The sequence below is a fragment of the Macrobrachium nipponense genome, chromosome 24 (assembly GCF_015104395.2).
Source record: "Macrobrachium nipponense isolate FS-2020 chromosome 24, ASM1510439v2, whole genome shotgun sequence".
Lineage (NCBI taxonomy): Eukaryota > Metazoa > Arthropoda > Malacostraca > Decapoda > Palaemonidae > Macrobrachium > Macrobrachium nipponense.
Window position 1 is genome coordinate 24,798,465 of NC_061091.1, and position 12,538 is coordinate 24,811,002.

The window sequence follows — 12,538 nt, forward strand, 5'->3', positions numbered from 1 at the left end:
AGAAACAGCAGCAACTCGCTCATACAAAGCGTCCTAAGGAGTGAAGCAAGAATATCTAAATTGTGGGAAAGATGGGAAAATGAGGCCTTTGTCCCTTAAAGACCTTAATCTCTGTATTGGCTAGATGTCATCTGCATATTCTGTCATTATATTTATTGCTGATATTTTATTTTTTCATTATTACTCTGATTACTATCAAGTTAAAGTTTTTTTTTTTTTTACATTCAATTTTCGTATTTAGCCCTATGGACCTGACTACTGTAATCACCTAAGGTCTCTAGTTGGAATTTAAGTTATATAATCTGTGCACTAACTGTTATAACTCTCCCAATGCATTTTTTTTCTCTCACCAATATTATTACTGTTATTACCGGTATTATGATTACTATCTTTTATGCTACCTCAGCTATTTTGTGGATAAGTGCCGATTACTCATTTTTCTTATCATGTTGTTTCAGATTGTGTATGTTACTGTGTATTTTGTATATTCAATGTATATGGCCCTGAGCTGAAATAAAGGATATTATTATTATTATATTATTATATTAAGGAATCAAAAAGTTGAGAGGTCACCGGTTTTGGGGGCGGGTTAGAGGTCGACCTCGACTCGCTCTCGTGCCTTCTTCAGGCCTATAGTTTTACCATCACGAAGAGACCTCTCTGGCGTGACGTTTAAAGATCTGCCCTCATGCCAATTTTACAAAACAATAACTTAACACGTGCGACAGACCTTTGAATGTCTTGAGACAAACCCTGAAGCTATAGTTAAAAGATTATAGGGGGTTGCTTTTCATTTCCAGGTATTTTAATCTCCTTCCTATTCCGGCCTGCTTAGGATTTGTCTTCAGTCCATTTCTTCTCCACAAACTATGAACGACAACATTTTTTTATTTTTTTATTTGCCAAAGATTTACTGTTCTATGCATAGCTCAGTTATTGCAGAAAACATGTTTCCAAAACCCTGATAATTAGTGTTAATGAGGACATGAGAGATATCTTGATTACTTTGTAAAATGGAGATGTGGCATATGGTGTTTTTATTATTCCAACACACATACACAGATCTGTTTGTATACGATTGTTTATTTTCTCACTCGTCAAACTAGTCTATTTCCTTGCTTACCAATTTTTTCGGACATAGACCATGGATTCGGGTGAGGCCAGCTCGGCTGCTCGAGGCCACTATTTGTATTTTAAAGACACCTATAAATGTCACTGTGGCAGGACACAACCGAAAAAGCAGGTTTTCAGTTGTCTCTCTATCAGTCACATGCAGGCAAACTATGCACGATTGTTTCAGGACAATTCTGAGCGTGAAAAATTTGCTAGGTACAAATGTTGCTGTTGTCCATTACACACTAAACATCGAGAACAACTTAACGCCAGATTTTGCTTTATGCTTCCCATCAACATTCTTTTGCAAAGTTCACAAAACCACAACACGTTGTACCGGGAAGGGGATGATCACAAAGTGACATTGGGATCTAAAATTTTTTTTTTATGGTGTTTAAAAACTACAGCCACTGTTTTTGTCCCGGCTTTGTATATTATGTATAATCTCATTGAAACCTGTGGTAATCACTAAAAAGTCGTACAGATAAAACTGAGAAGTAGCTGTAGAACAATCATACATGCAATAGGTACAGTTCAACGACCTACCTGTATTGCTTAAGATTTTCAGTACTAGAAGCACTTTAAGATAGCCGCAGTACATATTACATTGCTAATGACTGGTTATTAGAATGACAAACGAAGATTGTACTCAGTTAAAATTCATTCACTGCGGATACTTATGACTAAAGTACTCATGTAAAATATAATTTCATTAACTTCACTCACATATCTCCTTTTGATTACGTTGCTTAAATTTCTTCACATTTATAACCCTTTCATTGATCGTGGAATTCACACCTTTAAAACTTTTTGCTCTCTGTATGTACCTACACACACACACACATATATATGTGTGTGTGTGTGTTTGTGTACTGCCCTTTTCATGCCAATAAATAGGCGAAAAACCAATGAACATTACATAAAATATCCTTACGTGTATCTGACTTAAATTCTTTGAGACAGCGTGTAGTACTTCAAAACGCCTCCCCAATAATAATAGATTAATCAGCAATACGACCTCGTGATCACGTGCTGTAAGGCGGATGAAAGACCAGATTCAAACTTAAAAATTACTTCTAATTCCCTTCAGGATTAAATTTAATCAGTCGTAACAGCCAACTTACAATCTACAAACTGCCCGTTACGACTCGACACTCGTAGGCGGAATTCCGGTTTTCTTAAAATTCAATTTTGCTCTAAAGATTTCTTCGATGTATTTTTAGTTCGAACAAAGTGTTGGACGCGGCTTTGCCAGATGACTCAGGAAAGAATGCCTTGTGAAACAATTTACGTCAAGATTATGCATGGACGCCAAGTTGTCCTAATTCTGCGCTAAAGAAAATAAACGACATGGCATCTCGCGCGCGAGGAAACCTGAGGTGGGAAGGGAAAAAAGAAGAGTTCGAAGGCTTGTGATTCACAAGGCAATCTCCCCTTCCCTTTTTTTCTCTTTTTCCTTCTTTCTTTCTATCTTCCCCCTCTCCTCTCCTCCCCACCCACCAGCCTTACCCAGAAGGCAAGCCAGCATCTCCACCTTATCTCCTCCCCCTTGTGCCTAAGCTCCTCATGAGGTACATATGGTTCGAATGGTTTCATGAGGGGAGAGAGAGAAAGAAAGAAAGACAGAGAGGAAGCGGGAGGGTAAGGGGATGGGTAGGGGCGCTCCTGGGCATCTGGTCGGGCAGAATGGGGGCTCTTAGGGGCGGATGGGCTGAACACAGTGAGTGAGCAGCCGAACAAGTCGAATGCCGTTCTTCCTTCTCCTTCACTTCAGTAAGTCAGTCACTCTGCTCAATCCCATTAGAAAGCGGCAGATCTCTCTCTTTCTCTCGCGCGCTTTGCGAACCTCAGAGGGAGACGGAGCGCGTGGTTTGTGTATTCGCTGATATCTGCAGAGGAATTACCTGCTAACATCTTTCTAACGTCATGCGAGGAAATTGCATTGATTAATTGGTGATAAATCTTTCTAAAAAGATTTCGTAGTGAGTTAATTGTGAAATGTCGCTCGGAAAAGAAGGAAATGACTAGTTATGGGAAGAGATTTGTAAAGTGATTGATTAAGTTTTAGTCGACAATCAAAGTACAATGCACCACACCTACTGAATTCTCCCGGTTGTGCCGGGGCAGACCTATCTGCAGACGTCCTTGACATGGATTTCGTGACCGATGCAAATGTTTACTACAATCTCCCCCCTCCCCCTCCACCCCCATCGTCTTACTCTCGTAGTGCCTTATCGCTGCCCCGTGGGCATTTGGTCTCCCATCACCACAACTCGTGCCTCTCTTCGTCATGTCCATCGTCGCCTAAACTGCCGCCTCCAGGCGGCAATCGCAAAGGGAACGCCCTCGCGACGCGCAACCATCGTTATCAAGCGGGCGAGAGAACAGCAGCAGCAGGCAGGGGTCACCTATCGTCTCCTCCCAGACCTAAAGGGTCGAGTAAAGACTCAAATTCGTCGACCGGAACCGACAGAGGGCCATCGCCCCCTGCGACTGCAACGTCAGCGATACCTGTGGGTGCAACGCCGTTGCTTGCCACCCCCCTGCCGCCTCCACCCATCAAAGACCGCCTTCCTGCCACTAAAAGCAAGAAGTTGTCTCACACGAGATCCTTCGACCTTGACCACATCTACCAGAACCTTGTTCGTGTGGCTTCGAAACCAAGGAGCAATTCCTTCAGCGTACCCTGGAGGAGGAAAAAGAAAACAGATTCTTCTACAGCGACCGCTGGCGAAATAGCCGAGGAAACCACAGACACACTGTGCCAAACTTACTCTCCGTCAGAAGTGACCCCGCCAGATTTAAGTAGGGTCGAAGGAGCTGTGGGGCCTGCAGCTTCGGGAAGTCAAGGAGAGGGAAGTCCTCAGTCTATACCAGGGTCCAGGAGCTCGAAGACGACCTCCCCGTCCTCCAGCAGTAGCAGTAGCAGCAGCAGCAGCAGCAGCGGGAGCGAGAGTGACACAGGTAGCGAGAGCGTAGTTGACGACCCGGCCTTAATTTGCCCCGGCATTACTTACCTGAGAGACGGAACGACCCCGAGGCATTCCAGGAGTTATACGCACGAGTTCCTGAATGCTTGCTACCACTCGACGGCCACGTTGCCCTTGCGGAACTCCAAGGGCGGCGTCAACCAGCCCGAAAACAAGAGCGGTAATACCACCTCTAACTCCATCACCAGCCAGGGATGTCAGAGTTTCGATGTGGCCGCCAGCTTGGACGAGTGGCGGCGGAAGGAGAGGTGGCTGGAGAAGAAAAGGAGTTCCCGGAATCTGAGACAGTCAGGTAAGTAGGACATTTCCTCCTGTGTTGCAATAATAATAATTAAAGGTGAGTGGAGTCAAGGCTAACAGAATTCTGTTGCCCTTGAGTGGAGTAGCATCATAATTGAGAATTTAATAGATAGCGCAAAGGCAATGAAAAATTTTAGTTACTTGTGATGGGTTTGTAATATATATATGTATATATATATATAATATATAATATATATATATATATATATATATATATATTTGTGTGTTAGGTAGGATGCTACATTATATATATATATATATATATATATATAGATATATATATATGTATATATATATATATATATATATATATATATATATATATATATTATATATATATATATAGTGTAAGTGTGTGGTTAGGTAGGACACCTGCATAAAGTTCACTGGTTTACAGTGATAATCATTTACACAATCATTTTTTCATTGTTTACAGTTTCTTCTTTGTTTACAGCACCTCTAGGTGAAAAATAGCTTATCCTAATTTGCAAACGGATCTGCTTTTCATATTTTAGTGAAATGGCAGATTGATTATTGGTTACTCTAGGAAGCATAGGAACCTTATAGCCACGTATAATTTCTGAAAATGTATTGGCAACACTTCAGGAACCCTCATAAGAAAAAGGGTTGTATTCGTATGTGTATATATATATATATATATATATATATATATATATATATATATATATATATATATATATATATATATATATATATATATATATATATATATGAACACTGAACATAATTCGAACCGTGAGAGTGACCGATAAACAAAACTTACGCAATACGTTTTATAACCTTCACAGCTCACGAGATTAGATCTCAAGTGCTTATTCACAACTCCAAATACACATCATTAACAAGTTGGCCCCGCCTACGCAATTCTTGGGTGATCAATATTTCGATAATACCTTTATCCTTCTTCCTGGCGCTTCTTCGCTGCTAACTGTCATGTATACCACGATCTTAGTGTTTTTTCTTGACTTTGTTGTCTGTGACAGTGCTTGGTTTAAGCCATAGTATTTTGCCAGCACTGTAGACAGCTATAGGAGCGAATGCAGAGTAAGGCCCAAGGACTATTGTAACCTTAGCAGGGATTCCAGAGGGAATATAACCTAATTAGACTTTACCTAACCTAACCTTGGACCCCGTGTCCTAACTATAACTTGCCCCCACCCCCTGGAACCTCCCGAGTCATTAATGACCCCCTCCCTACCCTGTATTCTACTTCAGCTAGGGTAAATGACCAAACGGCGACATAGCGGCCACCGATCCCGGAATGCGGCCACCGTCCCGAAAAAAGTACTTGAATTGGCTGCCATGATCATCAGTCAAGATTTGTGGCCTATCCAGGCAGCACACCGAGACCTCTACGCTCCACTCGAAGTAAGTGCTTCCCCCTAAATTACGAAATAATGGCATAATTCAAAAGCTTTTTCGGGAAGTGGCCGCGTACCGAGAGAGGTGGCCGCTATGTTGCCGCTCGGGTCATTTACCCTATATAGTTTTTTTCCCCGAGTGTTATACCGTGAGAGTGGTCACCTCTCCAGCCCGGTTATTTGGAAGGTACGATACTTTTTTTTCCTGTTCTTTGTTGATGAAGCCAGTCTGTTGAGTACAGGAAATGTCTTAATTCATGAGTAGAATTTTCAGCTCACCTTTGGATTTCAGTTTACCATTTTTGGGGCCAATAAATGATAAATCGTAGCAGAATATTTTATTAACTTTATATCTAAAAAAATAATGTATATACATATACATGCATACATATACATGTATTATTAGCTGAAACCACTAGGAAAGTTTAAAATGAAAAGACAGAGTGCCAAGTACTTTAGTGTATTTAACACACCCTCGGGGCACATCTTTGCGCCCCGAAGATGTGCTAAATACACGAAAGTACTCAGTCTTTTCATTTTTAACTTTCCCAGTGGCTTCAGCTAATAAACAAAATCACTTGCTTACTATTGTGATTTCTTAGTATATAGATGTATATATACAAATTAATATATAATATATACTGTATGTTTGTGTGTATTCGTGCTCGTGAGATCCAGGAAAAGGATGCTTCTCCCCCCTTAGAGGAGACACGTCCTGTCTGAATAACAAAGGCGACGATTCGATTCTCAGGCATTCCATTGAGGAGTTAGAGATGTGTATTTCTGGTGATATAAGTTCACTCTCGACGTTGTTCGGAAAGTCACGTAAAGCCTTTGGTCCCGTTGCTGAATAACCACTGGTTCCATGCAACGTAAAACACCATACAAACAAACAAACAAAGGCGACAACATCTTCCGCATTAATGATAAACAGAAAATAAACCACTTCTCGCACAGACGCCTGAGCAATTTGGGCGATAAACTCCGATAGCACCGTTATTGGACGGTGGCGCGCATGTTATTAGATAAAAAGAAAAAATACGATGTGGCTATGGCGTCTGGTACCTACGGCTCTATTAATGTTTACGCTGGCAGTGATGGCAGGTAAATAGTGATGACGGACGCAGACCGAAGAGGATGGTGAGCGTGAACTCTGCCACTAAACAACCCCCCACCCCCAACTTTTCAGGGCGTTGGTCCCTGTAGAGTTTGTAGTGCCGTCAGTGCACCTCACGCAGAGCACTGTAGGCATTACTTGGGGTTCTTTGCAGCGTCCCTTCGGCCCCTAGCTACAATCACTCCCATTCCTTTTACCGCAACTCCGTCCATATTCCCTTTCTTCCATCGTGCTTTCCACCCTCTCCTAACAACTGTTTCATAGTGCGACTGCGAAATTTCCCACCTGTTATGCTTTGAAAACTTTTTTACTCCCAATTTCCCTTTCGGCGTTGAATGACCTCATAAGTCCCTGCTCATGGCCTTTGGTCTACATTTAATTTTGCATTCGAGTGAGGGATGGTTTGTGGTGTGATACAATAGTTGGAATTCCGTTTATTAACTCGACAGGCTGGAAACTTACCATATTGTTAAAGCAAGGCTCTGTTTCAATGATTGGCCTGACAGATGATGTCATTAGCATCCTGCTTCTTAATTTTCAACTTCTTTATCTCTGTCTTCGAGGAAATGCCTACAGAAGTGATTCATCGGTTCCGTGAAACCACGCCATAACAATAACAACCCAAGGTTAACACAGGGGATATTTTCTTGGTATTATGAAGTGATCACGTAAAGTAGAATATGAAACTAGACGTAACTGTGTCGCCATTTGTATTGGGAAAGTAAATCTAAACCTTTTGTTATAGAGCTCTGATGCCCAAAGACGTTTTCACTCAAGTTGCAATAACTCTTTCCGATGCTGGTGCAACACTGAGGTTCTGTGTCAACAATGCGCCCCATACAATGCGTAATCTCGGTTGCTTACGAAAGTAAAAAAAAAAAAAATTACGTTGCTTGATGCAAGGTTTGAATAGGCTAGAATTGAAAGTAGAATTTAGGCCAAGGGCCATGCACTGGAACCTATTTGGTCATTCAGCGCTGAAATGGAAATCGACTGCAAAAGGTTTGAAAGGTAGAACAGGAGGAAAAACTCAAAGATGCACTTTGAATCAATTGTTAGGATAGGGTGGAAAATAAGTCATGTATATCTTAGTTTTACCAGACCACTGAGCTGATTAACAGCTCTCAAACGGCTGGCCCGAAGGATTACACATTTCTACTTGGCTAGGAACCAATTGTTCACCTAGCAACGGGACCTACAACTTATTGTGGATCCGAACCACATTATACCGAGAAATGAATTTTTATCACCATAAATAAATTCCTCTGATTCCGCATTGGCCGAGCCGAGAATCGATCTTCGGACCACTGGATTGGTAGCAGAGGGCGAAAACCACCCGCCCAACGAGGAACTCTAAGGAGAGGGTGGAAAGTATGGTGGCAGAAAATGTGAAAGGACGTACAGTAAAGTGAATGAAAGGGGTTGCAGTTAGGGACACTGCAGGGAACCTCAAGTAATGGCACTAACCCCACTAAGGGAGGTGAAAGGTTTGGCGACGGTGTAACCACAGATAACCTCGTCAGACATTTGATGTCGTCACCCAAGCTCTTATCTTCATCTGTATCACGACAGAACACGGCAATTCGATTAGGGAACCCGCCGTCACAATCTTATCTGATTCTCAAGTAACATAACGGGATCGTCGGGTCACGTTTCCCGACACATAAGATCCCCGTAGAGGGTTAGTGCCGTCAGTGCACCTTACGTTGTGCACTGTAGGCATCAATTAAGGTTCTTTGCAGCGTCCCTTAGCTGGAACCCCTTTCATTCCTTTTACTGTACCTCCATTCACATTCTTTCTTTCATAAGGACTTTCCACCATCTCCTAACACGTAATTCATAGTGCAACAGCGATGGTGACAGATTAAGCCAGCTTTATACTGGCACGGGCTCTTGCTTCTTAGCAGCCCGTAAAAAGCAATAGCGAGTTTTTCATCCTGTTACAGCTTCCAACCCTTCCTCTTGATCATTTTCCTTCCAGTGCTGAATGACCTCACAGGTCCCAATGCTTGGCATTTGGCCTAAATTCCATTCTCTATTCTATTCTTCGTCACATGACCTTATGTTTTTAATTTTCCCCTTCCAGTATGTTCCTTACAATACGTGGCCTTATTCCCAAGTCCTGACTTCATTGCAGCATGTGACCTTACGGTCCCCATTCCTATTTGCAATATACGACCTTATGTGTCTCGTCTCTTGTAAAAATGAGCGACCTTTTCCCTTGCAATTCGTGACTTTGTTTCCCCCTCATTTGCATTCAGTACGTGCAAATGTTCACGAGATTTCCTTGCAGTGTATGACTTGTTCTTGGCAGTCCATGATCTTATGTTCTATGTTTTTCCTAGCAATTGTGTTCATTTTTCCCTTCCAATACATATCTGATGTTTCTACTACTACCCTAAAGTCTGTGTAGTTCTTTTTTCAGTAGTGCTGTATTTGACTTACGTTCCCCTTATTCCTTGCAAAACGTGACCTTATTTCTTTCTTATTTACTTGTAATGATTTGCACTTTGATCTATTATAGCACTCAACATGCCTCATAATCTATGATCAATACGTTTACCGACGAAACAAAAACTCTTCAGTACTCGTTTCATGAAACACGAAAAGGTATTTTGCGGGATGTAAGTTAATCTGAGTCTTCAGTCACGAGCAAAGTAAAAAAAGAAGTATTGTGTATATTTGTTTTATTTCAATCTGGATATTTACAGTCACAAGGAAAGTGAAATGTATTATGTATATTTTATCCTTTATTTCAAATTGGATATTTTCAGTCACAAGGAAAGTAAAATGTATATTTTATATTTTGCCCCTTTATTTAGTCTGGATATTTTCAGTCACACGGGAAGTAAAATGTATCTTGTACATTTTATCCCTTATTTCAGTCGGGGATATTGAGTCACAAGAAAATTAAAATATATATTTTATATTTTGCTCCTTAATTCAGTCTGGATATTGACAGTCACGCGGGAAGTAAAATGTATCTTGTATATTTTATCCCTTATTTCAGTCTGGATATTGACAGTCACAAGGAAAGTAAAATGTATCATGTGTATCACACCCTTTGCTTCTTCTTATAAGTAACTATCAACTACATTCTTCATCCCAAGTTCGTACTCGGGAAGAAGATGGAGTCGACTCGAGTCTCTGGATGCTGAGGTCTCGTGCTGATGTCATCCAAACAAACGCATACCTACCGAGATTCTTGTTCTAAACAAATGCTCTCTCTCTCTCTCTCTCTCTCTCTCTCTCTCTCTCTCCTCTCTCTTCTCTCTCTCTCTCTATGCTCCTTTAAATATAAGTTGATTTCAGGTATTTAGAATTCGTCGCGAGCATGGGGAAGTCTTACAATATGTATACTTGCACATAGCAACGTTTTTCCTTCTTCAAAACACTCGATTGTTATGAATATTTGAGAAATTAAGATCTTCGAAGCAAAAATGAGAGAGAGAGAGAGAGAGAGAGAGAGAGAGAGAGAGAGAGAGATTAAGTACTATTTATACAGCCGAAATGAAACCCACGTCAGAAATGGGCTGACTCTCATTCCCCCCCAAAAAAATGGCTAAAGCAATCCGTATGAAGAATCAATCCACTCATATTTTTGTAATCCTTCATTAATGAGATTCAGAATCTCTTAGAATAACGGAAGTGGATGATGAGGAGGAATGATGTGCTGTGAGGATTGAGGGGACGTGTAATGTGAGAGGATGTGGCAGGAAGACCCAAAACCTGGCGAAATGTGGATGGATTCAGTGTCATTACCCACATCACCACAAGATGGACGGGGCTATTTTTGCCAATTGCTAGAAAAAAAAGTCCCTTTCTTTACCTAAGCAGTCACTTAGTATGTGCACTTAGTAGTCAGTCGAGTGTGGTAGGTCACTGCTATGACTTTTGGACCAGGTAGTGATTTATTTATTTATTCATTTACTTTTTTTCTCGGACAATTCAGCTAATGTGGAATGCTTCACTGCACTACGGCAGTTCATTCAGAGGAAGCTGACTAACATTACTGTCTCGTAGAGACCGAGGTGAACTTAAGAATAAGCAGCCGAGCTTCCCCTCCCCCCACAGCCCCCTCTTTCTCTCTCTCTCTCTCTCTCTCTCTCTCTCTCTCTCTCTCTCTCTCTCAAAAGCACTACAGGTTGCCTGTAAAAGGGTTTTGAGGATATAACGGCCGAAGGCAGACACTGACAGCGAAGCGATTGTGTATTTGACCTTGGTACAGTTAACGTAGATGAAGCCATTTATTTTTAATCAACCGCCCCCCCCCCCCCCCCCCCCTCTACCACCACACACGAAAAAAGGACCAGAGAAGATACGGACCATCGCTGTCTTAAAGAATGCATAACCAACCCTCATGACAGCCGTCAACCAGCCCGCATATGATTCAAATCAAACACTTTCATAATCTCGCCGGGGAAACGATCCCACGTGGGAGTCTTGTGACGGTCAAAACGCAAGTTATTTTGACTCGAGTCTTGCGAGAGTGACCCGAATTTATGAGAGTCACGCGAGTTCATCAGGTCATTTCTGGCTGCTAATATTTACACTAGGTCGTGGGACGACTATGTGTCAATGTCAGAGACTTGCTTTTCATAAATGCCAATTATCTTGCCATTTAAAACTACTTTGTTTAAGCGTTGTTGTTTTATGTTTCTCTCTCTCTCTCTCTCTTCTCTCTCTCTCTCTCTCTCTCTAAAATTACAGTTGCAGCGTCTATTATAATTAAGTAATGTACTAGGCCCCTATTCAAGTAAGCTCTCTTTTCCATGTCTCGTCAGACTATAAGTCACTTTTTTCAATCATAAATTTTCGTTAAAGGGAAAATATAAGTTCTAATTAACATTTTCATCCACCTATAAATAGAACTGGAGAATGAATTCCTGATGCTAATGCTATTTTCGCCTGCACTGCTCTAAATTCGTCCTGGCGTGTGTGTTTTAAGGGTAAAATGATTCATTACACAACAATGTCCCTACTAAATTTCGTCAGCGGGCTCCGAGAATAAAACCTCTCTTGCCTTTCTTAGTCCAGATGCGTTTCCCAGAGAGAGAGAGAGAGAGAGAGAGAGAGAGAGAGAGAGCATCTTCGTCCCTCCCGTGACATATGTGAATTCGACACATGACTCGTATAATGGAGAATTCATTCTCCTTCCTTATTTAAACCGCAACATAATAAAATGTTAAAACCTGACTGCTGTTCTAACGTAAACAAGGCGGCTCAGTTGTCACGTGCGTGCGTACGTATCCGCTGTGAACTATGTCCCTTTTCCCGCGCCCGCCAACCGGGCCAGTTTTCCTCTTCCTTTCTTTCTTTGGTTTGCTACTCGTCCTCCCTTCTCTGCTACTTCCTGTTGCTCTCGCTCCCCTCTCCGTTCCTCAGCCCACACACCCCGAGGTGGGGCAGGGGATGTGCAGTGTGCCACAGGAGAGGGAGAGAAAACTACTACAAGAGATGCTACCCCAGAGAGGCCTCCAGATAAGGTTTATGTCGGGTTTTAAATTCTCTCTCTCTCTCTCTCTCTCTCTCTCTCTCTCTCTCTCTCTCTCTCTCTCTCTCTCTTAGTTGAGAGCTTACAGTACCATTGATTTGTAGTAACTGGCGCCGTGTGAATTATCGCTGGTATTTTCGCA

At 41.8% G+C, this 12,538-nt stretch overlaps 1 protein-coding gene across 2 annotated transcripts in view; it reads left to right on the forward strand.

The window, feature by feature from the left end:
- Positions 1-2,795: 2,795 nt before the first annotated feature.
- Positions 2,796-12,538, forward strand: part of LOC135205527 (uncharacterized) — a 97,996-nt gene continuing 88,253 nt past the window's right edge. Inside the window, exon 1 of one of the 2 annotated variants that reach the window (XM_064236278.1) lies at positions 2,796-2,886. In XM_064236278.1, the coding sequence (XP_064092348.1) occupies positions 2,859-2,886 (28 nt within the window). In that variant the 5' untranslated portion in view covers positions 2,796-2,858. The other variant, XM_064236275.1, reaches the window with a different exon arrangement.